We start from the raw sequence: 26541 nt of genomic DNA on the forward strand, positions 1-26541 counted from the left end.
GCTTTGTAGCTACAATCTAGAAATTTAAACTCTTCCAAGAACTCAATGTAGAATAAAACCAGAAAAAAGTCTTTAACACGGCTATCAGCGAAGACATCGGCCTACAATGCCCCTCATTATTGGGACTCGATTCTGGCCCAAAACAAAGCCCCCTTAACCTGTCAAACGGAGTATTCAGCTGACAAAGCCACCTTAAACTGGTTCCCAAGTTCAGGTTTGAAATAAAGTGGGGGACCCCTGTGGCTACGGTGGGCTTCCCGTTCAAACCTTTAACTGATCTCGTGGTTTGCTGAGTTTGTTTTTTTTTTTCTCTCATTGGTATTGTTTGCTCGGGTTTGCTGTGTCCTTTTCTTTATGATTTAGTCTCTTCTGTCGAGTTTGCTCACTTCAGTTATCTATCTATCTATCTATTATATAGTGCCTTTCCTATCTCTATCTATCTATCTATCTAATCCAAAGGCAGACAACACTGAATGCTGAAGGCGGCCGATTATTTCACATTTCTGCTGATTTAGTAAATTTAGTCATTTGGTGGGACAAATAAAGATGGCATTAAACTAACTGCTCCCTTTTAGGACTGTATGGGAGTCGCTGACAGACTTCAGGTAAAAGGCCTAATCGTCAAAGTCTCAAGGTGCTGAAACAGAAGTGCAGTGTGTTCTGGGAAAGTCGGATTGGGAGTGTTTCACACTGTGGGAGGAAACCCACGCAGACACGGGAAGAACATGCAAACTCCACTCAGGGAGGACCAGGGAAGCAGACACCCGGGTATCCTAACTGCGAGGCAGCAGCGCTACCCACTGCGCCACCATGCCGCCCACATGTAGTAATATTAATATTAATTGAACGCACTGCTCATTAGTCGTGTGCCTTACGAGTATTTTTCTTCTTCACTGTAGTTCTATATCCTGACATTTCTCTTGTCGTTCTCTACGTCACCGAGCCTTTCCTGCAGCGTTGGCTTTGTCGGCAGTGTCACTGATTAAGTAGCCATGGCCACTGCGGACCTGAGTGCCAACAACACTGAATGCTCGTTTTATTGAGACCTCCAGCTAACAGGAATCTGCGCTGGCAATCAGAAGGTTGCCAGTTCGAATCCCATAAATGCCAAAAGGCACTCTGCTCTATTGGGCCCGTAACCTGCAATTGCTGAGCACTCTGAGTAGCGAGAAAAGCGCTCTATAAATGCAAAGAATTCTTATTTATTACAAAAGACCCCGACTACCTCAGGGATTAATTCAGTGTTTCAAAGACCAAATAACAAAACTCTTAGATTCGTTTCTTAATGGGGTGTAGGAAGGAATGTCAGAACCAGAACCACAACCGTTGGCCACTTCAGACCCTGCACATTCAACCTGAGGGACCTCTAATGGCAGGCTGCCTGTCCTTTCACTCCTTTAATTTCAGCCCAACAGGGGACCACCCAAAGCATCGTGGGGACACAGCAGGCCTGATTTACTATTTCATTATCATCAAGTCCGGGTCGATTCTCACGGGAATCAAAAGCTGCACGTTCAAAGTGTGAAACACTCCAAATCCGGCTTTCCCAGAACACACTGCACTTCTGTTTCAGCAACTTGAGACTTTGACGATTAGGCTTTTTACTTGAAGTCTGTCAGCGACTCCCATACAGTCCTAAACAGGAGCAGTAAGTTTACTGCCATCTTTATTTGTCCAACCAAATGTTTGTTTTTTTTAATAAATCAGCAGAAATGTGAAATAATCGGCCGCCTTCAGCATTCAGTGTTGTCTGCCTTTGGATCAGATAGATAGATAGATAGATAGATAGATAGATAGATAGATAGATAGATAGATAGATAGATAGATATGAAAGGCACTATATAATAGATAGATAGATAGATAGATAGATAGATAGATAGATAGATAGATAGATAGATAGATAGATAGATAGATATGAAAGGCACTATATAATAGATAGATAGATAGATAGATAGATAGATAGATAGATAGATAGATAGATAGATAGATAGATAGATAGATAGATAGATAGATAGATAGATAGATAACTTAAGTGAGCAAACTCGACAGAAGAGGCTAAATCATAAAGAAAAGGACACAGCAAACCCGAGCAAAAAATACCAATGAGAGAAAAAAAAAAACAAACTCCACGAGATCAGTTAAAGGTTTGAACGGGAAGCCCACCGTAGCCACAGGGGTCCCCCACTTTATTTCAAACCTGAACTTGGGAACCAGTTTAAGGTGGCTTTGTCAGCTAAATACTCCGTTTGACAGGTTAAGGGGGCTTTGTTTTGGGCCAGAATCGAGTCCCAATAATGAGGGGCATTGTAGGCCGATGTCTTCGCTGATAGCCGTGTTAAAGACTTTTTTCTGGTTTTATTCTACATTGAGTTCTTGGAAGAGTTTAAATTTCTAGATTGTAGCTACAAAGCTAATGTAGCAGCCAGCTAATAATCCAGACTGCAGCCTCGCAGTTAGGAGACCCGGGTGTTCACTTGACGGGTCCTCCCTGTGTGGAGTTTGCATCTTCTCCCCGTGTCTGTGTGGGTTTCCTCCCACAGTCCAAAGACATGCAGGTTAGGTGCGCTGGCGATCCTAAATTGTCCCTAGTGTGTGCTTGGTGTGTGGGTGTGTGTGCCCTGCGGTGGGCTGGCGCCCTGCCCGGGGTTTGTTTCATGCCTTGTTGGCTGGGATTGGCTCCAGCAGATCCCCATGACCCTGTAGTTAGAATATAGCGGGTTGGATAATGACTGACTGACTAATAATCCAGAAACAATAATCAGCCGCTATGCCCTTCGTGTCCAGTGGGTGTCACTCATATACAGAACAAAAAATGCAAAGCTCAGTGGGCCGTTTAATTTCCCGATTGATATTTTCAGGGCTGTCATGCGTGTCTCGTCCTGCATTCTGAAATTCAAACTAATTAAATGAAGCAGAACTGCGCTTGGCTGTTGCAAAACAATTCACGGTTTTTATCTGTTGGCTGCAGTGCTGAAAACGCCAACTCTGAAAAGCCATAAAAGTTCAGGCAGGGGGTGAATATGTGCGGAGGATTAATTAAAGTATTACGTAAAATCAGCTTTATTCCTGTCTACTACCTGTTATATAACGAAATGAACATTAGCAAGTAACCAAAAATGTACATTTTATATAAATATTGAAAAAATAAAGCTTTGAATAAATTGCGGCTTTCTGGAAGTCTACACGTTTGTGTGTGTGTGTGCGTTCCCAGAATTCTTTTGCACAGATGAACTCTGAAAGTCAAGTCCTGCTTGCCTGTAGTATTTATTGCTTTAGCTTTTAGTTTTCAAGTCCATGTAAAATACAAATCGTTAGGCGTTATGAACTGGTGGGTGGTTGTCCCGGCCCCCCCAAATCTCGACTCTTCTCTATCCTCCACTTGACACGTCTCCGCGTTTAACACCCCAAGAACCTGCTGCCGGGCTGGGGACTGAAGAGTGTGCGCTCCCCGTGGGAGAGATGGCCGTAGTTTACTAAAGTGTACGAAATGCCTCTTGTTACGTGTGGCCAGCTTCTTCTGTGGCGATGTCAGTAAATGGCTAACTAATCGGGTACTCGGTGAGCTGCTGAGCGTGCAGCAGGGAAACCTCCAACCGTGAAAACGGCCGCGTTTGAGCTGCTGACCTCGCATCACTGACAGTCACGTGTGACTAAATGGACATAAAGATCTTTACCTCACAAAGTCGCCGGCAGTAATTGACCAATTTTAGTCTCATGGACATAAATTAAGTTGAAGTTTCAATTTCATAAATAAAAGTGATAGGACTTCAGCATCTGTTCTGAAGCGGGCACTTCTTCAGGGCACCTTCTGCACACGTTCGTCTCATCAGACACACCCTGGCTGCTTCGCCCACTGCTTACACCCTGGAGGTGACGTAGACGGAATGCATCCTCTTGGCCAGCGTCCTCTCGAGATCTTCGATGGCCTCCAAGCCCTGCACTCTGCTGTTCCTCCCAAACAGGAGGGTCTTGAAGATCTCTTGTTCCAGCAGGCTTGGCATGTTCTGTAAGAAGTAGCCTTCACAGAATGAAGTCAGCTCAGCAGCGTTGTGCATCTTGGAAGAGGGAAGAAAGGAATTCAATTCAGTAAGCGAACATGCAGGGCTGTGGAGTCGCTGCACACAATCTTTGGCTCGGACTCCTTCATTTATGTTAGCACCGACTCTGACATTTGTAATTTAAGCCAATACCCAGTACCGATCAAAAGTTTAAGGTCACCCAGAAATTGATACCTTGCTTTCACGACAGCATTAAATTGAATAAAAATATAGCCAAGGCATTACTGGTGCTGCTAGTGGCCATAACTGCTTGAAATGTCAGTCAGTCAGTCAGTCATCGCCCAACCCGCTATAATCTAACACAGGGTCACGGGGGTCTGCTGGGGCCAATCCCATCCAGCGCAAGGCAGGAACAAATCTCAGGCAGGGTGCCAGCCTACCGCAGGGCACACATACACAGACACACCCACCCTAGGGACAATTTAGGATCGCCAATCCACCTAACCTGCATGTCTTTGGACTGTGGGAGGAAACCCAACACAGACACGGGGAGAACATGCAAACTCCACGGACCCGGGAAGCAAACCCGGGTCTCCTTACTGTGAGGCAGCAGCGCTACCACTGCGCCACCGTGCCACCTTAGTGTATTATCCATCCATCCATTATCTAACCCGCTATGTCCTAACTACAGGGTCACAGGGGTCTGCTGGAGCCAATCCCAGCCAAGTCAGGGCACAAGGCAGGAAACAAACCCTGGGCAGGGTGCCAGCCCACCACAGGGCACACATACACACACACTAGGGACAATTTAGGATCGCCAATGCACCTGACCTGCATGTCTTTGGACTGTGGGAGGAAACCCACACAGACACGGAGAGAACATGCAAACTCCGCACAGGGAGGACCCGGGAAGTGAACCCTGGTGTCCTTACTGTGAGGCAGTAGCGCTACCCACTGCGCCACCGTGCCGCCCCATTTCATAAACAATATCATAAATATGATAATGAAAATACATACAGTTTATTTCTCATTTTTATTTAAATTTACCTTTTTTAAAGTGTGCTACTAAATTAAATTTTTCACTACGCATCCATGTTAAAAAAAAATATTTTTATAATTATAATTATTATAATTAATAATTTATCAGTTTAATATTTGTTTTTGCTTTAAATATGTCAACCATATAATATCCATCCATCCATCATCCAACCCGCTATGTCCTAATTACAGGGTGACGGGGGTCTGCTGGAGCCAATCCCAGCCAACACAGGGCGCAAGGCAGGAAACAAACTCCGGGCAGGGTGCCAGCCCACCACAGGGCACACACACACCAAACACACTCATGGGACAATTTAAAATTGCCAGTGTACCTAACCTGCACGTCTTTGGACTGTGGGAGGAAACCCACGCAGACACGGGGAGAACATGAAAATTCCACGGACCCGGGAAGCAAACCTCCAGGTCTCCTTACTGTGAGGCAGCAGCGCTACCCACTGCGCCACCGTGCCGCCCTTGCTTGAAATGTCCAAATTTGAATTGATTACTCAGACATGACTGTAGTACTAGGGTGTTGTACCGTGTTAGCCATTATGGATGTGGTGAGAAGTCAAGCAGAATGAGCCCTTTTATTGGCTAACTAGGAAGACTACAATATGCAGGCTTTCAAGGCACCTCAGGCTCCTTCATTGGATCTCGCCTGACGAAGGGGCCCGAGTTGGGCAAGAAGATGCCATGGGAAACATGGAGTGGGCCAGTCTCCAGACTTAAACCCCACTGAGGTAGTTTGGGACGAAAGGAAGGAAACCTACAAGTGCAGCACATTTGTGAGAACTTCTGCAACAGTCTTGGGAAGATCTTTCTGGCGAATATGTGGTGCCCCTTATAGGAGGGATGGCACATTTGTGGGTTTGGCTGTTATATGAAGGTGGCTACTCTGATGAATCAAAAATCTGAATAACGTTTTGTACACTTCATGATTGCTTGGCTAATTTTTTTAATTGCCATTGTTTATTTGTTCTATGCCTTGATTTCATGGACCATTAAGACATTAGCGTGTTTCCATTTCCATAAAAACTGAAACTTTTGACCATTAGTGTAAATCTCACCTTTGACGTTACATGTTACAGTGTAAAGAGTACGCTACCTACAGTGAAAATGTCTGCCGGAGAAGCTTTTGCTACATCGCAAAGGAGCCGCTCTTAACTGGTTCAGCTCGCATCTAACTGGTAGACCCTTTTCAGTGACTTTAAATTCCACTTTTTCGTCTACGGCTCCTCTTAAATGTGGGATCCATTTTGGGTCCTGTTTCATCCTCTATATACCTTCACCCTATCGGAGCTCATTTTAGGAAATTTAACATTTCTTTTCACTGCTGTGCTGATGACACTCAGGTTTATATTCCCGTCTGCAACTCTGAAATGAATCAACGGCACAACCGTCTGTCTGAACTTTGATCCTGGATGGCTAATAATTTTCTTAATCTGAATCAAAATAAAATGGAGGAGCTTATAGAGGGTCCATCAGCTAAATCACCCAAATCGGTCTTGGACTTCTCGGCTCTTTCTCTGTCAAGTCCTCAATCTTGGTGTTATCTTTGACAGTAACCTCTCTCTTTTGAGTAGTCAAGAGTTGCTTTTTCCAGCTTCGTCTATTAGGTAAGATGGAGCCTTTTTTATCTTTTAGGGATCTTGAGAAAGCGACTCCTGCTTTTATCTTCTCTGACCTCGATTACTGCAACTCGCTGTACTCTGAGATTAGCAAATCCCTGATATGCAAGTTACTGTTGGTCCAGAATGCTGCCGCTTGCTTTCTGGTTGGGCCAAGAAAGTCCGATTCTGTTTCTCCAATTTTAGCTTCTTTACATTGGCTGCCTGTCAGTTTATGAATTGATTTTAAAATCTTGTTGCTAGTTTTTAAATCTTTACATGGGCTCAATCCTGCCTATGTATCTGAATTGTGTGTTTTACACCAGCCATCCAGAGTGCTGAGATCTTCTGGTCAGTTGTCTCCTGTTGTCTATCGTACCGAGTGTCAAACTAAGGGGGACAGACAGGACTTGTGCAGCCTCGCCTGTCGAACTCTTAATAATAATAATAATCATAATAATAATAATAATAATACATTTTAGTTATATTTACCTCGTCACATGAAGGAGTCGTCGACAATTCAAAACGAGATTAAAGACTCCTCTCTATTCACTTGCATTCTGTGACCTTCAATAATACTGATGGTGTCCTCATTGTGATTATGGAACATTACTTCTGGTTATTATTTATTGTATTTATGTTCATATATTTTATTTCTATTTATGTTATTTGTATGTTTTCTTTTATTCTATTACTGTAAAGCTCTTTGGACACAGCATTCCTATTTTGTTTTAGATGTGCTATAGAAGTCAAGTTGAGATTGACATCGCAGGTAGTTTTGGTTAAATCAGTTTACTGTCCAAGTCCCCGGTCGAGGCCACCAGTCACCTGAACTTCACAGCGTCTTTTTTTTTTTTTTTGTTCACATGTCCCACACTCCTCTTTAAAAATCTTACCTTGGCACTCCAATAAACATTGACAGCATTGTCCAGGTTGATATTCTGAGCGCAGAGTATCTCGCAGTGTCTCTGGAGCATCTCCAGTTGAAAGAGACTCGCGGCTGACAGGAGCTGAAAGAGAGAGGGCGGTGAGCACAGATACTTGATGGGCTGCAGACTACAGTTTCTCGTCTTTTGAAATGTTGCTTTTTATTGTTAAAAAGTCTTCTCAGTTATTAATATTCCCCATCTACAGTCATAGGAAAAAGTCTGGGAACCCCTCTTAATTCTTTGGATTTTTGTTTCTCATTGGCTGAGCTTTCAAAGTAGCAACTTCCTTTAAATATCTGACATGCCTTATGGAAACAGTAGGATTTCAGCAGTGACATTACGTTTATTGGATTAACAGAAAATATGCATCCTAACAAATTTAGACAGGTGCATAAATGTTGGCACCTCAACAGAGAGATGACATCAATGCTTAGTTGAGCCTCCTTTTCAAATCTAACAGCCTCTCAACACTGTCCTCCTATAGCCTGTGATGAGTGTCTGGATTCTGGATGGAGGTATTTCTGACCATTCTTCATACAAAATCTCTCCAGTTCAGTTCATTTTGATGGACAGCCTGCTTCAAATCATCCCATAGATTTTCCATGATATTCAAGTCAGTGGACTGTGACGGCCATTCCAGAACATTGTACTTCTCCCTCTGCATGAATGCCTTTGTAGATTTCAAACTGTGTTTTGGGTCATTGTCTTGTTGAAATATCCAACCCCTGCATGACTTCAACTTTGTGACTGATGCTTGAACATTATCCTGAAGAATTTGTTGATATTGGGTTGAATTCATCTGACCCTCGACTTTAACAAGGGCCCCAGTCACTGAACTAACCACACAGCCCCACAGCATTATGGGACCTCCACCAAATCTGACAGTTGGTAGCAGGTGTTTTTCTTGGAATGCGGTGTTCTTCTTCCACCATGCAAAGTGTTTTTTGTTCTGACCAAATAACTCAATTTGTGTCTCATCAGTCCAAAGCACTTTGTTCCAAAATGAACCTGGCTTGTCTAAATGAGCATTGGCATACAACAAGCGACTCTGTTTGTGGTGTGAGTGCAGAAAGGGCTTCTTTCTCATCACCCTGCCATTCAGATGTTCTTTGTGTAAATTGCACTGAATTGTAGAACGATGTACAGATACACCATCTGCAGCGAGATGTTCTCGCAGGTCTTTGGAGGTGATCTGTGGGTTGTCTGTAACCATTCTCACAATCCTGCTCATAAAGGAAGTAATTTTCCTTGTCAATACAAATTTGTGGTAAATTGCTTAGCAGGACAGCGTTACCATCCCTTCAAAGATTTTTTCTGTCGATATGCGTATGCTCCGTGTAGATGAACATCTATGTCATATGTGTTTTCGGTTGTTGTAGTGTGGACGGAGATAATTTTGTCAACTGTGTGATGATGCTAGTGTGGATGAATTTCATTTTCGTTTATTGTTTCATTTTTCATGAAATCAGAATAGGCGCACACACACACACACACACACACACACACACACTAGGGACAATTTGGGATCGCCAATGCACCTAACCTGCATGTCTTTGGACTGTGGGATGAAACCCACGCAGACACAACGCGAACATGCAAACTCCACGCAGGGAGGACCCGGGAAGCGAACCCAGGTCTTCTAACTGCAAGGCAGCAGCGCTACCACTGCACCACCATGCCGCCCGGTGCAGTAAACCTTTCTGTTTTATCTCTGCAGACCAGACACGGGAAAGTCTGCCGGACTCCGACAACGTCACTTTCGGTTCACACTTCTGGTTCCAGGCCACCCAATGAAGTCACTTCTGCTGACCTGCTTTAAAAGGCAAACAACCTCCACTTGTATTCAGTTGTGTGGTTGGACTCCACCTGCACACTGCAGCCTCACTCAGGTATACGGGTGGCGGCCCCAAACCTCTTTTTGGTGTCAGGGCCTCTTCATTTTACAATACATATTACCAGGTTTCAATTTACTGACAAGTACTGAAATATGGGAAACTTTGTTTAATCTATCAGTTTGACATCTAATGATAATCTGATTATTAATAAGAAGTTAGGGTTTTGTACGGCGTGATTTACCTCGAGGAGACTGGACACTGGCATCGTTATGGACTGAACTGCTCCACAGTACAGGTAAGTCATCATCAGCTGTAACATGGAAACAAGACTTTACTTAGCATTAACACTTAGAAAGAAAATGAGAAAAAAGAGCATATATACAGCGTGATAAACTAGCAGTGATCTTATATGTACAAGTATCTTTAATAAAATTTCACACAGTAGGACGACGTACTGTATAAGCATGGCAATGTGAATTTCCCCTTGGGATTAATAAAGTATCTATCTATCTATTATATAGTGCCTTTCATTATCTATCTATCTATCTATCTGTTATATAGTGACTTTCATATCTATCTATCTATCTATCTATCTATCTATCTATCTATCTATCTGTTATATAGTGACTTTCATTATCTATCTATCTATCTATCTGTTATATAGTGACTTTCATATCTATCTATCGATCTCTCTCTCTATCTATCTATCTATCTATTATATAGTGCCTTTCATATCTATCTATCTATTATATAGTGCCTTATCTATCTATCTATCTATCTATCTATCTATATAGTGTCTTTCCTATCTATCTATCAATTCATATGTGTGAATAAAAACAGAAGAGATGTTTTTCCACTACCAATTTTTTTAAACTGTTTGTTTGGTGATTATGAATTCAAGGACACTACCAGTCCAAGGATTGGAGTCAACCAGAAATTTCAATGATTTTGACAGAAACTGAGACCTTTTTAATCAAGATACCATTAAAATGTTTGAAAAATATAGCCAGGACTTTACTAGTGCGCATAATGACCATTACTGCTTGAAATTACTTATTTTTTAATTTATTATTCACATATGACTGCAAAACTCCATTAATAGCAGCAACAACACATTTTCAAACAAATGATGGAGAGCTCAAAGTGTTTTCTAAGATGAGGAAAGATAAAAATAAAATTAGGAAACACTTATTAACAAAGAATAAAGCACGGTCCAATGGCTGGGAGGACAGAAAAAAACAAAAACAAAAAAAACAAAATCTGCAGGGGTACCGAGGCCAGGAGACCACCCAGCCCCTACTAGACACTCTACCTGCCATCAATGATCTCAATCAGTCCTCACAGTCTTCAGCAATTCCTTCAGTGCCGTTATGGTCGACTCCCTTTAGCTTATTCTTAAGTGCTCAGGTTTACACGCTAATTATTATTACAGAAACCTTTCGACTTGCATTAGCACAGCTGAAACCTGTAATTCGCTTCACTTGTGTTGCAAGGTCCTGGCATTCCTAAAGTTCGGTTCTGGGTTCAAAAATGGCCAAAATAAAGGAGATTTCTCAAGAAACTCGTCAGTCTAACAGAATAGCAGGTGTCATCAGTGCTACTGGGAAAGGTGCTATATAAATAAAATGTATTATTATTAATTAATTCTATTAGAAATGTTTCTCTAATAACCCATTAGCATGTAAACAGGACTCTTTAGGGATAAGTTAAGGGAGTTGACCATTACGACACTGAAGAGATTGCTGCTGAAAATGGGGCTTTGCAGTCATATGTGAATAATAAATTATAAAGTATTAACAGCAATTATAAACAATACTAATGCCTTGACTATCTCTCTATTATAACAAAAAAATCTTGCGAGGGAGACGAGACGTGATCTTCTCAGAAGACAATTTGATGTCCCGCGAGAGACAACATTTAAAACAAGTTCACAGACACGCTTCATGTGCTCACAGCTCTTAAAGCAACGACAAGAGACAAGCAGAACACGCAGCTCGCCAGCAGCAACACGCCAGCAGATGATCCAACCGCTTCTCCTTATTGTGCGTTCAGCCCTCCTCCTTCACAACGCGAGCAGCAGAGACGCGAAGTGGCAAAAGGAAAGCTGCTGTACTGGCTTTGAAATGATCAACGCGCAGAGCGACAGACAGAACACGCAGCTCCCCTGCAGCAGCAAGACAGCAGGTGATCCAACCGCTTCTCCTTAGCGTGCGTTCAGCCCTCCCTCGTCACAACGCGAGCAGCGTTATACGTCCTGTGAGAAAGAGATTTAACCACACCACGGGCAGTATAGTTTTTACTGCAGTTTTAAAGTAAAAGTGAAAATAATGCATATGTAACAATTCCCATGAAGATAACACTCTCTTTAAATTTAAATTGTATATTCGTTAAACCAAACCCGGGGGTGGGCGAGCAAAGTGAGCAGGGGGCGGAGCTCCCTAGTACTTTTAAATCAATTTAATGGCACCATGATAAAAAAATGTATCAATCGTATCAATTTCTATCACAAAAATCTAAATTTAGGTCACCCCAAACTTTTAACCAGTACTGTATACAAAACCAAATTTGAAGAATCATGAAGTATGGGCCAAATGTTGGCAATGGCGGCCTGTGCTCCTCCACCCCTCCTATTAAAGAATCCAATGCCAGGGAAACTATGAGGCAGGACACATGGCAACCATGAGGTATGTTGTTGAGATCTGACGAGTGTTAGATTCACTCACTTGGGGTGCCAACAAGGTCAGTACCCCCGAGACACAGGCAGGCGCGGTTGCTCACGTCTTCTCCCTTCCATTATTTAGACCCCAAGACCACCGCGCAGAAGGAAACGGATGCGTTTATCACCAGCATTCTGAAAGCCCTGCTTCTTCTGCTCTGTGCTCCATGTAAGCACGCATCGAACCAGAAGATGGTGTTCATTAACTCGCTCACGTCTGGGAGTGAAAAGAGCTCCTCTGTAGAAGAGCTAAGAGCTGTGATAAATGCTGCTTTTTTCTTTCTGTTAGCAATGCAGAATATTCTTATTAAATGGAGTTATACCATAAAGGCACCCCAGCCCTGTGTTTGTGTTCTGATGCCCCACTACGCAATGTAAATCATGGAATGACACCATGAAAGATACTCTTTGACTACTTGAAAGATTGAACATTGAAAGATGCCGAGAAATGAGTTCACGCTTTTGCTTTCAGTCGACTAGATTAACGTAACGCACTCCTCTCAGGACCACCCAAAAAAGACATCAATCGATTACGACGAGTGCAGAATGGAGCTGCTAGAATCCTAACTAGGAAAAGAAAATCCGAACACATCACACCAGTCTTAGCGTCACTACACTGGTTACCTGTGTCATTCAGGATTGACTTTAAAATACTGCTTATGGTTTATAAAGCCTTAAATAATCTCACTCCATCTTATATTTCAGAAGGCCTCTCATCTTACACTTGAAATCGTAACCTTAGATCTTCAGATGAGGGTCTCCTTAGAATTCCAAGAGCTAAATTTAAAAGAAGTGGTGAGGCGGGTGGCCTTCTGCTGTTATGCACCTAAAATCTGGAATAGCCTGCCAACAGGAATTCACCAGTCTAGTACAGAAGAGCACTTTAAGAAACTGTTGAAAACACGTTACTGTAACATGGCCTTCTCATTACTTCATTTTAGTTTAATCCTGATGCTCTACATATTCAATTAATTATCATTATTATTCATGGTGGCTCCAAAATACTACTTTCTCTTCTGTTCTTTTTCTGGTTTTCTGTGGTGGCGTCCTGCACCAGCCCCACCAGATCAAAGCACCGTGATGTCCCTCCATTGATGGAATAAAGGCCAGAAGTCCACGTGACCGCCATCATCAAGTCCTTCCTTAAGAACCCTGAATACGATGAGGACTGACTGAGGTCATCGATGAGAGGCAGACTGCCTAGAGGGTGCTGGGTGGTCTCGTGGCCTCTGAACCCCTGCAGATTTTATTTTTTCTCTCCAGCGTCCTCCCTGGCCATCGGACCTTACATTTATTCGATGTTCATTAGTGTTCTCTTACTTTGTCTTTTTTTTCTCTTTCTTCATCATGTAAAGCACTTTGAGCTCCACTATTTGTATGAAAATGTACAATAGAAATAAATGTTGTTGTTGTAGTTCAATGAGCAAATGTCGACTTCCATCAGAATAAAAGATATTTTAACATTTTTAAATGCACAAAATGTTTCTTTCCTGTAAATTGATTTAGAGTGACAGATACACAAATGCAATTATATTTTTATGTACTTCCTTAAACACGCGACAATGGTTACCAATGTAGTTACCTGAAATGTCTTGTATGAAGTTTCACTGATTTGGATGCACCGTCCAGCCTGATTCTCATCAGTTTCGCTGTAGTTTATCAGGGATTTGAACCTTAAACAGTAACAACAAGACACTACGTGGTTAGTGTGTATTGCTACTGCCCCGGGCTCGTTGATTGTTACAGTTCTACGTAAGCGTTACCAGTTTCTAGAAACCGGATCTTCAGTTCACTTTCTAGGAAAATTACAAAATGGAAAGACTACTTAAAGCTGGTTAATGACATTTCATCTCATTTTCAACTGAAATTCCCATTTAGAATATCCATATATATCTCCATCCATCCGTCCATTATCCAACCCGCTATATCCTAACTACAGGGTCATGGGGTTCTGCTGGAGCCAATCCCAGCCAACACAGGGCGCAAGGCAGGAAACAAACACCGGGCAGGGTGCCAGCCCACCGCAGGGCACACACACACATACCCACACACCAAGGGCAATTTAGAATTGCCAAAGCACCTAACCTGCATGTCTTTGGACTGTGGGAGGAAACCGGAGCACCCGGAGTATGTATGTATGTGTATATATATATATATATATATATATATATATATATATATATATATATTTTTTTTTAAGATGCTAAATGATGATAATAAAAAAAAAATTCTGATAGAACTCAAAAAATTAAAGTAGATGCTTTGCAGAGGAGTGCTTACCTGTTAGAAGCTGTGATCAGAAGCACTTTGTGCCCATAGAAAGGTTTTCCTTCTATTATGAAGGTAATGTCTGACATTTCTGGGTTGTTCAGAAAATGGGGATCTAGATTAAAGAGAAAAATATCTAAGAAAACACAGACTTCCATTTTGAGTCAAACTGACAGGCAAATATAAGCTGAGTTCTGATGAGTCATTGAAGTACGTCTACAGAAATAACCCTGCACAGCTACCGTCTGACAGATGTTCTTAAACAGAAAATAACACATAAAAAGGCTTCAATCTCAATCTGTCTCCATAGTACCAAACTCTAATTTGAGTAGGCTGAAAATGATTATGGGATAGATAGATAGATAGATAGATAGATAGATAGATAGATAGATAGATAGATAGATAGATAGATAGATAGATAGATAGATAGATAGGAAAGGCACTATATAATAGATAGATAGATAGATAGATAGATAGGAAAAATGAAAGGCACTATATAATAGATAGATAGATAGATAGATAGGAAAGGCACTATATAATAGATAGATAGATAGATAGATAGATAGATAGATAGATAGATAGATAGATAGATAGATAGATAGATAGATAGGAAAGGCACTATATAATAGATAGATAGATAGATAGATATGAAAGGCACTATATAATAGATAGATAGATAGAAATGAAAGGCACTATATAATAGATAGATAGATAGATAGATAGATAGATAGATAGATAGATAGATAGATAGATAGAAAATGAAAGGCACTATATGATAGATAGATAGATAGATAGATAGATAGATAGATAGATAGATAGATAGCACTATATAGATAGGAAAGGCACTATATAATAGATAGATAGATAGAAATGAAAGGCACTATATAATAGATAGATAGATAGATAGATAGATAGATAGATAGATAGATAGATAGATAGATAGATAGATAGATAGATAGATAGAAAATGAAAGGCACTATATGAAAGATAGATAGATAGATAGATAGATAGATAGATAGATAGATAGATAGATAGATAGATAGATAGGAGTGAAAGGCACTATATGATGATAGATAGATAGATAGATAGATAGATAGATAGATAGATAGTTAGATAGATAGATGACAGATGGATATTAAAGGCACTATATGATTTGTCTTCTTTCTCTCCCACTTTACTACCTCCAGGAGGTCCAGAGTGTGTCCCATAACTCAGCCTGCCCTTTTAATTAGCCTGTTGATTTGATGAGCCTCTCCTGAAGTGATGTTACCAGCCCAGCACACCACAGCATTAACCATACTGCCCATCATAGTGTTGTAAAAGACGTGAAGGGTGTAATTTCCCACATACGGGAATACAGTCTGCTAAGGAAGAAGAGCCTGCTTGCCCTTTCTTCATTAGTTCCTCTGCGTTATGAGACTAGTGCAACCTGTCATTAATGTGAATCCCCCAGGTACTTGTAGGGGTGGACCACCTCTACATCCACTCCCTGAATTGTGACCGGACAGAGAGGCTCTTTGGTGAGGCAAAGTCAATAAGTCGTTCCTTGTTTTTTGATGTTAAGATGTTCTCTTTGCACCAAGTTCTCCCCTTTACTCCTCTCCTTTTTGTCTCGTCCCCCTTATCAATACATCCTCATAAGTGCAGAATCACCTGAGAATTTCTGCAAGTAACAAGACCTGCTCTCATATGAATAGTCTGAGGTGTACAGAGTGAAGAGCAAGGCAGACAGCCTGTTCCTTTTGGTGCTCCTGTGTTACTCACATCCATATCAGAAACACAGTCTTGGTTTTAGTATTTAATACTGCTACAAATCTGAATTAAAGTTTTGTTTTACTATTACAAAAATGCTAATTTAGAACACAACTCACTTAATGCAGCATGGTGTATTTAAGAAATAAGGCAACTGCCCAGACTTTATATTTTGATAATATGAAAAAGCATAAATACAGTACCTAGCTGGGCTGGAAGTGTCTTCTTGATTTCAGGAATTGTGGGTAGAGGACTATTGCCATAACAATGGCAAAAGATGGAGGCCAACTGCTTGTTAATTTCATCATTCTGCTTAAATACAAACAAGGAAAAAATGATTATTGATTATAGCTATAATAAAGACATTTAAAAATCTTTATAACTGGTTAGGCACAGGATGAGCCACTCGGTATGGCAAATAAATTTCTGTTGATATTAAGTGTCTTGTACCCCCATTGTCTTGCTCAAAAAGTTATCTTAACTCTTTGAGGGCTGAATATTTTTTCCAAAAAACTCTGTTTTCTGAAAAGCACACAATGCATTGGTTTCACACATAAATCAACACGAAACGTCTGTCGCTACGTGCTGTGGCTGCTGTTGGCGCCTGTTCGGCATCTCTGGCAGCAGTGACTGCACAGGGGCAACTCGATGGCCAGCAGGAATGCATGGCAGGTCGACTACCTCTCTGTTTTTGCACAGCAGGTGGGCTACGGTGGCAGTCACAGTGTGACACAATATGGTTTGTATTTCTTGTCATTATAATTTGTGGTCCTTCTAGGCGAATGCTGCTGTAAGCATATCAGCTAAACGAACATGTCCAACACCACGACCAGCTGGGAGCCAACAGGCTGATGCTGGTACCTCACTTTTGTTTTCAATATTCATCTCCTGATCAAACTCGGAGTCTGAAAAGTCAGAGTGCGATTCGGTAATAATACGTAACACGTCCATGGAGTATTTTGCTTCGCATATTCACTTTGGTCTCGCCAGATGTTGATGCCATTTCAGAGGATGTTTGCTCTTCACTACTCATGAGGTCAAATCAACAAAGCTTCGTAACTTTCCTTTAAGCAAAGAGAGCCAAACTAAGAAGTAAGGGCGAATTTTGTTGCAGTTTACAGCCGATTACCGTCCTTTACCCCTGAATTTCGACAAAAGTCAACATCAGACCTGAAAGAGTTAATAGATAGAATCCACCATACTTACACTGCTAATAATTTTCAACACTTTCATAATGTGGGTGGCATGGTGGCACAGTGGTAGCGCTGCTGCCTCACTGTAAAGAGATCAGGGTTTGCACTCCGGGTTCTGCCAGCGTGGAGTTTGCATGTTCTCCCTGTGTCTGCGTGGGTTTCCTCCCATAGTCCAAAGACATGAGGGTTAGGTGGACTGGCAATACTAAAGTGTGTGTGTTCACCCTATGATGGACTGGCACCCTGTCCAGGGTTTGTTCTTGTCTTGTGCCCTATGCTAGCTGGGTTAGACTCCAGCAGATCTCTGCGACACTGTTCAGGAATAAACGGGTTTAGAAAATGACTGACTGACCGACCGACCGACTTTAATGGAGGTTGTTGTTTTAAAATATTTTCTTTTTTTTGCATAACTATACAGTGGTGTGAAAAACTATTTGCCCCCTTCCTGATTTCTTATTCTTTTGCATGTTTGTCACACAAAATGTTTCTGATCATCAAACACATTTAACCATTAGTCAAATATAACACAAGTAAACACAAAATGCAGTTTTTAAATGATGGTTTTATTATTTAGGGAGAAAAAATCCAAACCTACATGGCCCTGTGTGAAAAGTAATTGCCCCTTGTTCAAAAATCACCTAACTGTGGTGTATCACACCTGAGTTCAATTTCCGTAGCCCCCCAGGCCTGATTACTGCCACACCTGTTTCAATCAAGAAATCACTTCAATAGGAGCTGCCTGACACAGAGAAGTAGACCAAAAGCACCTGAAAAGCTAGACATCATGCCAAGATCCAAAGAAATTCAGGAACAAATGAAAACAGAAGTCATTGAGATCTATCAGTCTGGTAAAGGTTATAAAGCCATTTCTAAAGCTTTGGGACTCCAGCGAACCACAGTGAGAGCCATTATCCACAAATGGCAAAAACATGGAACAGTGGTGAACCTTCCCAGGAGTGGCCGGCCGACCAAAATTACCCCAAGAGCACAGAGACGACTCATCCGAGAGGTCACAAAAGACCCCAGGACAACGTCTAAAGAACTGCAGGCCTCACTTGCCTCAATTAGGGTCAGTGTTCACGACTCCACCATAAGAAAGAGACTGGGCAAAACGGCCTGCATGGCAGATTTCCAAGACGCAAACCACTGTTAAGAAAAAGAACATTAGGGCTCGTCTCAATTTTGCTAAGAAACATCTCAATGATTGCCAAGACTTTTGGGAAAATACCTTGTGGACTGAAGAGACAAAAGTTGAACTTTTTGGAAGGCAAATGTCCCGTTACATCTGGCGTAAAAGGAACACAGCATTTCAGAAAAGAACATCATACCAACAGTAAAATATGGTGGTGGTAGTGTGATGGTCTGGGGTTGTTTTGCTGCTTCAGGACCTGGAAGGCTTGCTGTGATAAATGGAACCATGAATTCTACTGTCTACCAAAAATCCTGAAGGAGAATGTCCGCCATCTGTTCGTCAACTCAAGCTGAAGCGATCTTGGGTGCTGCAACAGGACAATGACCCAAAACACACCAGCAAATCCACCTCTGAATGGCTGAAGAAAAACAAAATGAAGACTTTGGAGTGGCCTAGTCAAAGTCCTGACCTGAATCCAATTGAGATGCTATGGCATGACCTTAAATAGGTGGTTCATGCTAGAAAACCCTCAAATAAAGCTGAATTACAACAATTCTGCAAAGATGAGTGGGCCAAAATTCCTCCAGAGCTGTAAAAGACTCATTGCAAGTTATCGCAAACGCTTGATTGCAGTTATTGCTGCTAAGGGTGGCCCAACCAGTTATTAGGTTCAGGGGGCAATTACTTTTTTACACAGGGCCATGTAGGTTTGGATTTTTTTATTCTCCCTAAATAATAAAAACCATCATTTAAAAACTGCATTTTGTTTTTACTTGTGTTATATTTGACTAATGGTTAAATGTGTTTGATGATCAGAAACATTTTGTGTGACAAACATGCAAAAGAATAAGAAATCAGGAAGGGGGCAAATAGTTTTTCACACCACTGCATGTACTGCTTAATTATTTGCATCATCACGGTATTACCTTGTTAAGCTTTATCTGTTGAATAAATATTTATTTGTGAAGTGACACATTTGCTTTTGAAAAAAAAAAAAAAACAATATCAGAGAATTCAACATTAATATCTAAAATCTCAAGGAGGACTTTAACACGAGCAACAACTCCCTATAATTTTAAAGGGTAACAGTCACAATTTTCTATATTTAATTAATGAAAAGTATTCTTTTCAAATAACACGTCTGAAGAAGTCGCGGTGATAAACAATGCAGATGAAACTGGCAAAAAAAAAAAAACAAACAGACTAGTGACATCATTGATCCTCTGACTCCACCCCCTTCAAATTAAACTCAATCAAAACTGGCACAGCTGCCCAGTTCTAATGTCAATCAGAGTGTGTCAGTGTGAAATGCAACTTACAGACAAAGCAGATAAAAGTGCTCATCCTCTACCTTTATCTTATTATTTCATACATTTGCACTCATGAATGGAACAGAAGAAGGTGAACACAGAGTTACTGCATAACAATCACTCACACATTGCCTCACATGTGCATCATTAGGCTCTCCTAAGACATGTGGTACCACCTCAGGACAAGACGAGGTTCTGCCACCAACAGTCTTGTCCCCATTCTACCGCACAGTGATGAGAAACCTGTCCCCTGAGGGCAATGGAGCCAGAGAAGCCACGTCCCCTCCATCATCTGGCTGATATAAAAGGGAGACGTCCCCAGAAGCTGGCATCTCATTTGGACCTGACAGGCGAACTGTCAGGAATGGCTGCAGACTGAAGCTGAGCTGTCTGCATGTGCCGTCGCCCACCTGTTACGTTCTTGTCAGTTTTGGTTTGAAATTAAACAGGGTGGGCCTGATTGGCACACAAATATTTTAGAACTCGTCTTGCCTTCTCATTGCCCCCCCAACATATTTTTGGGCATAGTGAATTTGGTGAATACAATGGAAAACAAGTTTCCACACTATAAGGACATACAGTGGTGTGAAAAACTATTTGCCCCCTTCCTGATTTCTTCTTCTTTTGCATGTTTGTCACACAAAATGTTTCTGATCATTAAACACATTTAACCATTAGTCAAATATAACACAAGTAAACACAAAATGCAGTTTTTAAATGATGATTTTTATTATTTAGGGAGGAAAAAAAATCCAAACCTACATGGCCCTGTGTGAAAAAGTAATTGCCCCCTGAACCTAATAACTGGTTGGGCCACCCTTAGCAGCAATAACTGCAATCAAGCGTTTGCGATAACTTGCAATGAGTCTTTTACAGCTCTGGAGGAATTTTGCCCACTCATCTTTGCAGAATTGTTGTAATTCAGCTTTATTTGAGGGTTTTCTAGCATGAACCGCCTTTTTAAGGTCATGCCATAGCATCTCAATTGGATTCAGGTCAGGACTTTGACTAGGCCACTCCAAAGTCTTCATTTTGTTTTTCTTCAGCCATTCAGAGGTGGATTTGCTGGTGTGTTTTGGGTCATTGTCCTGTTGCAGCACCCAAGATCGCTTCAGCTTGAGTTGACGAACAGATGGCCGGACATTCTCCTTCAGGATTTTTGGTAGACAGTAGAATTCATGGTTCCATCTATCACAGCAAGCCTTCCAGGTCCTGAAGCAGCAAAACAACCCCAGACCATCACACTACCACCTCCATATTTTACTGTTGGTATGATGTTCTTTTCTGAAATGCTGTGTTCCTTTTACGCCAGATGTAACGGGACATTTGCCTTCCAAAAGTTCAACTTTTGTCTCATCAGTCCACAAGGTATTTTCCCAAAAGTCTTGGCAATCATTGAGATGTTTCTTAGCAAAATTGAGACGAGCCCCAATGTTCTTTTTTCTTAACAGTGGTTTGCATCTTGGAAATCTGCCATGCAGGCCGTTTTTGCCCAGTCTCTTTCTTATGGTGGAGTCGTGAACACTGACCTTAATTGAGGCAAGTGAGGCCTGCAGTTCTTTAGACGTTGTCCTGGGGTCTTTGTGACCTCTCGGATGAGTCGTCTCTGCGCTCTTGGGGTAATTTTGGTCGGCCGGCCACTCCTGGGAAGGTTCACCACTGTTCCATGTTTTTGCCATTTGTGGATAATGGCTCTCACTGTGGTTCGCTGGAGTCCCAAAGCTTTAGAAATGGCTTTATAACCTTTACCAGACTGATAGATCTCAATTACTTCTGTTCTCATTTGTTCCTGAATTTCTTTGGATCTTGGCATGATGTCTAGCTTTTGAGGTGCTTTTGGTCTACTTCTCTGTGTCAGGCAGCTCCTATTGAAGTGATTTCTTGATTGAAACAGGTGTGGCAGTAATCAGGCCTGGGGTGGCTATGGAAATTGAACTCAGGTGTGATACACCACAGTTAGGTGATTTTTTAACAAGGGGCAATTACTTTTCACACAGGGCCATGTAGGTTTGGATTTTTTTTCTCCCTAAATAATAAAAACCATCATTTAAAAACTGCATTTTGTGTTTACTTGTGTTATATTTGACTAATGGTTAAATGTGTTTGATGATCAGAAACATTTTGTGTGACAAACATGCAAAAGAATAAGAAATCAGGAAGGGGGCAAATAGTTTTTCACACCACTGCATAACATATCTTTTAATGGAGCAAATGGAGACAAAGGGCAATACGTTCAGGTTTTAGCAGTATTCTTTAAACACTAATAACTAAGAACATTTTATGAAACTGTAAAACTGCGAAACAGCAAACCTTGCTACTTCTCATTATGTTGAACATGAGGGGAAGGCCTTCAGTGATCAGCTCTTCACAGTAATCTTCTTCCTTTATGGTGTCAAACTCGCGCAGAAGACTGAGTGTAACAGAGGTCTGTGACTGCTGATGGGACGTCCTCAGTGACTCGATCCACACGTGCAGCTTCCAGGGCACCCCTAGAGTTGGAAAACTGACTATCAAAACGGCAGCTCTGACAACAGGAAGGAAGGTTTATCCTTCAGTAGCTAAAATGATCTTGCAAAAGCGGACTCAAATTTAAATGGTTTGGGAAAGCACATATGCCATAAATGTACAGGCACAATTTGCAGCTTTCTGTTTTAATTATATTTTCTGTAGTATTAGGGTGGTGTACCGTGTTAGCCATTATGAATGTAGAGAAAAGCCAAGCAAAATGACCCCTTTTATCGGCTAACTAAAAAGATTACAATATGCAAACTTTTGAGGCAATTCAGGCCCCTTCTTCAGGGGAGATGTAATTATCTTATATAATCTAATGTTTACATCTCGCCTGAAGAAGGGGCCTGAATTGCCTCAAAAGTTTGCATATTGTAATCTTTTTAGTTAGCCGATAAAAGGGGTCATTTTGCTTGGCTTTTCTCTAAAATTATACTTTCCAAATACTAAAGTTGCATTACAATAAAATACACTTTTTGATCAGCTGGACATGTTGTAAACACAGTGGAACCTTGGACTGCGAGTGTTTTGCAAGACGAGTTAATAAGTTTTAACTTGATAAACGAGCGAGGTCTTGCAATCCCAGTAGTACGTATACGGTTTGTCCGCCGAGCGTCACGTGATCACAACTGAGCCGAAGGTTCTTCTCTCTCTCTCTCGCTGCGGGATTGTGGGTCATCGTCTCCCATTCTCGGTCTCAGTCGGCGTGCCTCACTCATATAGGCAACGTCCGTACGAGCGTATACTGTTCACTACAGCACTGTGACCAGGAGTGTGTGTTGTAACGTGCGAGTCCATGTCTTGCACCCCAAAGCACGAGGCTGAGTCTCAGTTCTGTCGCAACACCAGCTTTTGTTCAGCTTGAAACAGGAACAGCGCGGTTGGTTATTGTAGCGGGATCTGCCGCTCTCCGATACACAGACACAGCAGTCATGGGTCTTGGCCGGCTTAGTGGCCAAGTAATACTGTGCCCTGTGCATTTATCATGTTCCTTGCATCACCCATCAATGGCAGGTGCTTATAGCATGTCCACAATCTTTTCGGATTCGCTTTTACGGCGAACTGCTACAGCGCTGGGAGCCTGCGGTTGCTTCGGGACGCTCTGCCACGTGTTGTCCCGTTGGGTGGAATCCCAAAAGAGTTTAGAAACCTTACAGTGCGTAAAGAATTTTTAAAATTGTGTGTCTAAGTGCAGTGTCACTTCAGGTAAAAGCAACTGTCATTGGAGAGGCTCCTTGTTAACGTCGCAAAAAAAGAAGAAGATTCCAGTGAGCCAACAGATAGCGGGGATTGATTCCGTTAGTCAGAGTGAAAGGCGTTAAACACAATAAACCTCCTCCTCATCCTCCTCTCTCGTCTCCCTCGCACCGGCCACGACTCTTTTCAAAGGTAAAGTGCAGTTTCATTTGTTTTATGTATTTTTACTTTATAATCATTTCTGTATGAATAGGTTTGGGTTGTGTAACGAATCATCTGAGTTTCCATTATTTCTTATGGGGAAATTCGCTTTGATATACGAGTGCTTTGGATTGCGAGAACGTTTCCCGGAACGAACTACGCTCGCAGTCCAAGGTTCCACTGTATCGCTTTGACTTTCTACAAATTCAAATGACAATCAGTCTGATAATCTGTCTGCCTAATCCAGCACCGGGGAACAAAAATGTTCATCAAAATCTCACTAAATGGCTCTCACCCAAAACAAGGAAGAATTTATTATATCAAAAGAATTGGACATTAAACGGTAATATTAATGAATGATGCTCTACAAGACGATCTCAATAAACAGAAACAACAACAACAACATTTATTTACACTGTGTGCACAATTATTAGGCAAGTGAGTATTTTGACCATATCATCATTTTTAAAGCGTATATTCCAACTCCAAGCTGTATTAACTTGAATGCTTATTGGATTTAAGCACGTCAGGTGATGTGTATTTGTGTAATGAGGGAGGGTGTGGCCTAAGGAGATCAACACCCTATATCAAGGTGTGCAGAATTATTAGGCAGCTAGTTTTCCTCAGGCAAAATGGGCCAAAAAAGAGATTTAACTGACTCTGAAAAGTCAAAAATTGTAAAAAGTCTTTCAGAGGGATGCAGCACTTTTGGAATTGCTAAGATATTGGTGTGTGATCACAGAACCATCAAACATTTTGTTGCAAATAGTCAACAGGGTCGCAAGAAACGTGTTGAGAACAAAAGACGCAAATTAGCTGCCAAAGATTTGAGAAGAATCAAACGTGAAGCTACCAGGAACCCATTATCCTCCAGTACTTTCATATTCCAGAGCTGCAACCTACCTGGAGTGCCCAGAAGTACAAGGTGTTCAGTGCTCAAAGACATGGCCAAGGTAAGGAGGGCTGAAACCCAACCACCACTGAACAAGAAACATGTTGAAACGTCAAAACTGGGCCAAGAAACATCTGAAGACAGATTTTTTTCAAAGGTTTTATGGACCGATGAGATGAGAGTGACTCTTGATGGACCAGATGGATGGACCTGTGGATCAGTAATGGCACAGAGCTCCACTCCAACGTGGAGGTGGGGTACTGGTATGAGCTGGTATTTTTAAAGATGAGCTAGTTGGACCTTTTGCATTGAAGATGAACTCAAAATCAACTCCCAAACCTACTGCCAGTTTTTCGAAGACACTTTCTTCAAACAGTGATACAGGAAAAAGACCATGATTTTTATGCAGGCCAATGCTCCATCACTTGCATCGAAGTTCTCCACTGCGTGGCCAGCCAGTAAAGGCCTTAAAGATGAAGGAATAATGACATGGCCCCCCTTCCTCATCTGACCTAAACCCTATCGAGAACTTGTGGGCACTTCTTAAACGCTAGATTTACGGGGGAGAAAAACAATACATCTCTCTGAAGAGTGTCTGGGAGGCTGTAGTCACTGCTCCACAAAAAGCTGATCGTCAACAGATCAAGAAACTGACAGACTCCATGAATGGAAAGGCTTAGGACTGTTATTGGAAAGAAGGGTGGCTATATTGGTCATTGATTGATTGATTTTTTTTGAAATGTCAAATGTTTTTTGAGGTGTTTGTTTATTATTCTCACTATAACAGATGAAAAGAAACAAGTGAGATGGGAAAATTTTCATTTTTCCTTTAGTTGCATAATAAATCTGCACACTAATAGTTGCCTAATAATTGTGCGCACATATGTATTCCCCTGATGATGTTCACACTCACATTTCCGTTGTGAAACATTCAGGTTTCAGGTTTATTAACATTTTGGATTGACTGATAGCACTGTGTTTGTTCCATATTAAAATTAATCCTCAAAAATACAATTTGCCTAATAATTGTGCACACAGTGTATATAGCACATTTTCATACAAACAGTAGCTCAAAGTGCTTTACATAATAAAAGAACAGAAAAATAAAAGACACAATAAGAAAAACAAAATAAATCAACATTAATTAACATCGAATAAGAGTAAGGTCGAATGGCCAGGGGGGATAGAAAAAAACAAAAAAACTCCAGACGGCTGGAGAAAAAATAAAAATAAATAAATAAATAAACGTTCCCTACCTAAAGCTCGAAGCTCCATAGTGACGTCTAGATAGCCATGTTCTGCGCTGTAGTAAGTGGCTTCTTGCAGGGCCTTCATGCGGGCTTTGCACAGCTTCAGCTGGCCTTCACTGGGGCTAACAGGCCGGCAGACCAGCAGCTCGGCTTCCACCCCTTCAGCCAGAATTTCCTCCAGGGATAAAACATCTCCTTTTAACTGCTGAGGCTGGCTTAACAGTTTCCTCAGCACATTCCTGTAGGTAGGTAAGCAGTATTTTGGAGGAAGAAAAGATACACACCGGGCACTTTATACATTAACAGTGCTGTTTGTTATCATTATGATTAATATCTATCCATTATCCAACCCGCTATATCCTAACTACAGGGTCACGGGGGTCTGCTGGAGCCAATCCCAGCCAGCACAGGGCGCAAGGCAGGAAACAAACCCCGGGGAGGGTGCCGGCCCACTGCAGGGCACACACACACACACCGAGCACACACTAGTAGGGACAATTTAGGATCGCCAATGCACCTAACCTGCATGTCTTTGGACTGTGGGAGGAAACCCAACACAGACACGGGGAGAACATGCAGACTTCACGCAGGGAGGTCCAGGAAGGGAACCCAGATGGGTCTCCTAATTGTGAGGCGGCAGCGCTACCCACTGCACCACTGTGCCACCCCTCTTACAATAACCAGCTATTACCAATTTTAAAAAAAAGTCTTTTTT

At 41.6% G+C, this 26541-nt stretch overlaps 1 protein-coding gene across 3 annotated transcripts in view; it reads right to left on the reverse strand.

Moving 5' to 3' along the window:
• The window catches only part of abtb2b (ankyrin repeat and BTB (POZ) domain containing 2b), a 335934-nt gene that overhangs the window by 61628 nt on the left and 247765 nt on the right, over positions 1-26541 (reverse strand). Inside the window, exons 10-17 of one of the 3 annotated variants that reach the window (XM_039736323.1) lie at positions 25833-26065; positions 22089-22267; positions 16347-16452; positions 14404-14506; positions 13706-13796; positions 9649-9717; positions 7540-7653; positions 2687-4055 (exon numbers count right to left, since the gene is read on the reverse strand). In XM_039736323.1, coding sequence (XP_039592257.1) covers positions 3858-4055; positions 7540-7653; positions 9649-9717; positions 13706-13796; positions 14404-14506; positions 16347-16452; positions 22089-22267; positions 25833-26065 — 1093 coding nt within the window. In that variant the 3' untranslated portion in view covers positions 2687-3857. Of the gene's footprint in view, positions 1-2686; positions 4056-7539; positions 7654-9648; positions 9718-13705; positions 13797-14403; positions 14507-16346; positions 16456-22088; positions 22268-25832; positions 26066-26541 lie in introns of those variants that run through there. The other 2 variants (XM_039736315.1, XM_039736333.1) reach the window with 2 other exon arrangements.

This window comes from Polypterus senegalus, chromosome 1, assembly GCF_016835505.1.
Source record: "Polypterus senegalus isolate Bchr_013 chromosome 1, ASM1683550v1, whole genome shotgun sequence".
Lineage (NCBI taxonomy): Eukaryota > Metazoa > Chordata > Cladistia > Polypteriformes > Polypteridae > Polypterus > Polypterus senegalus.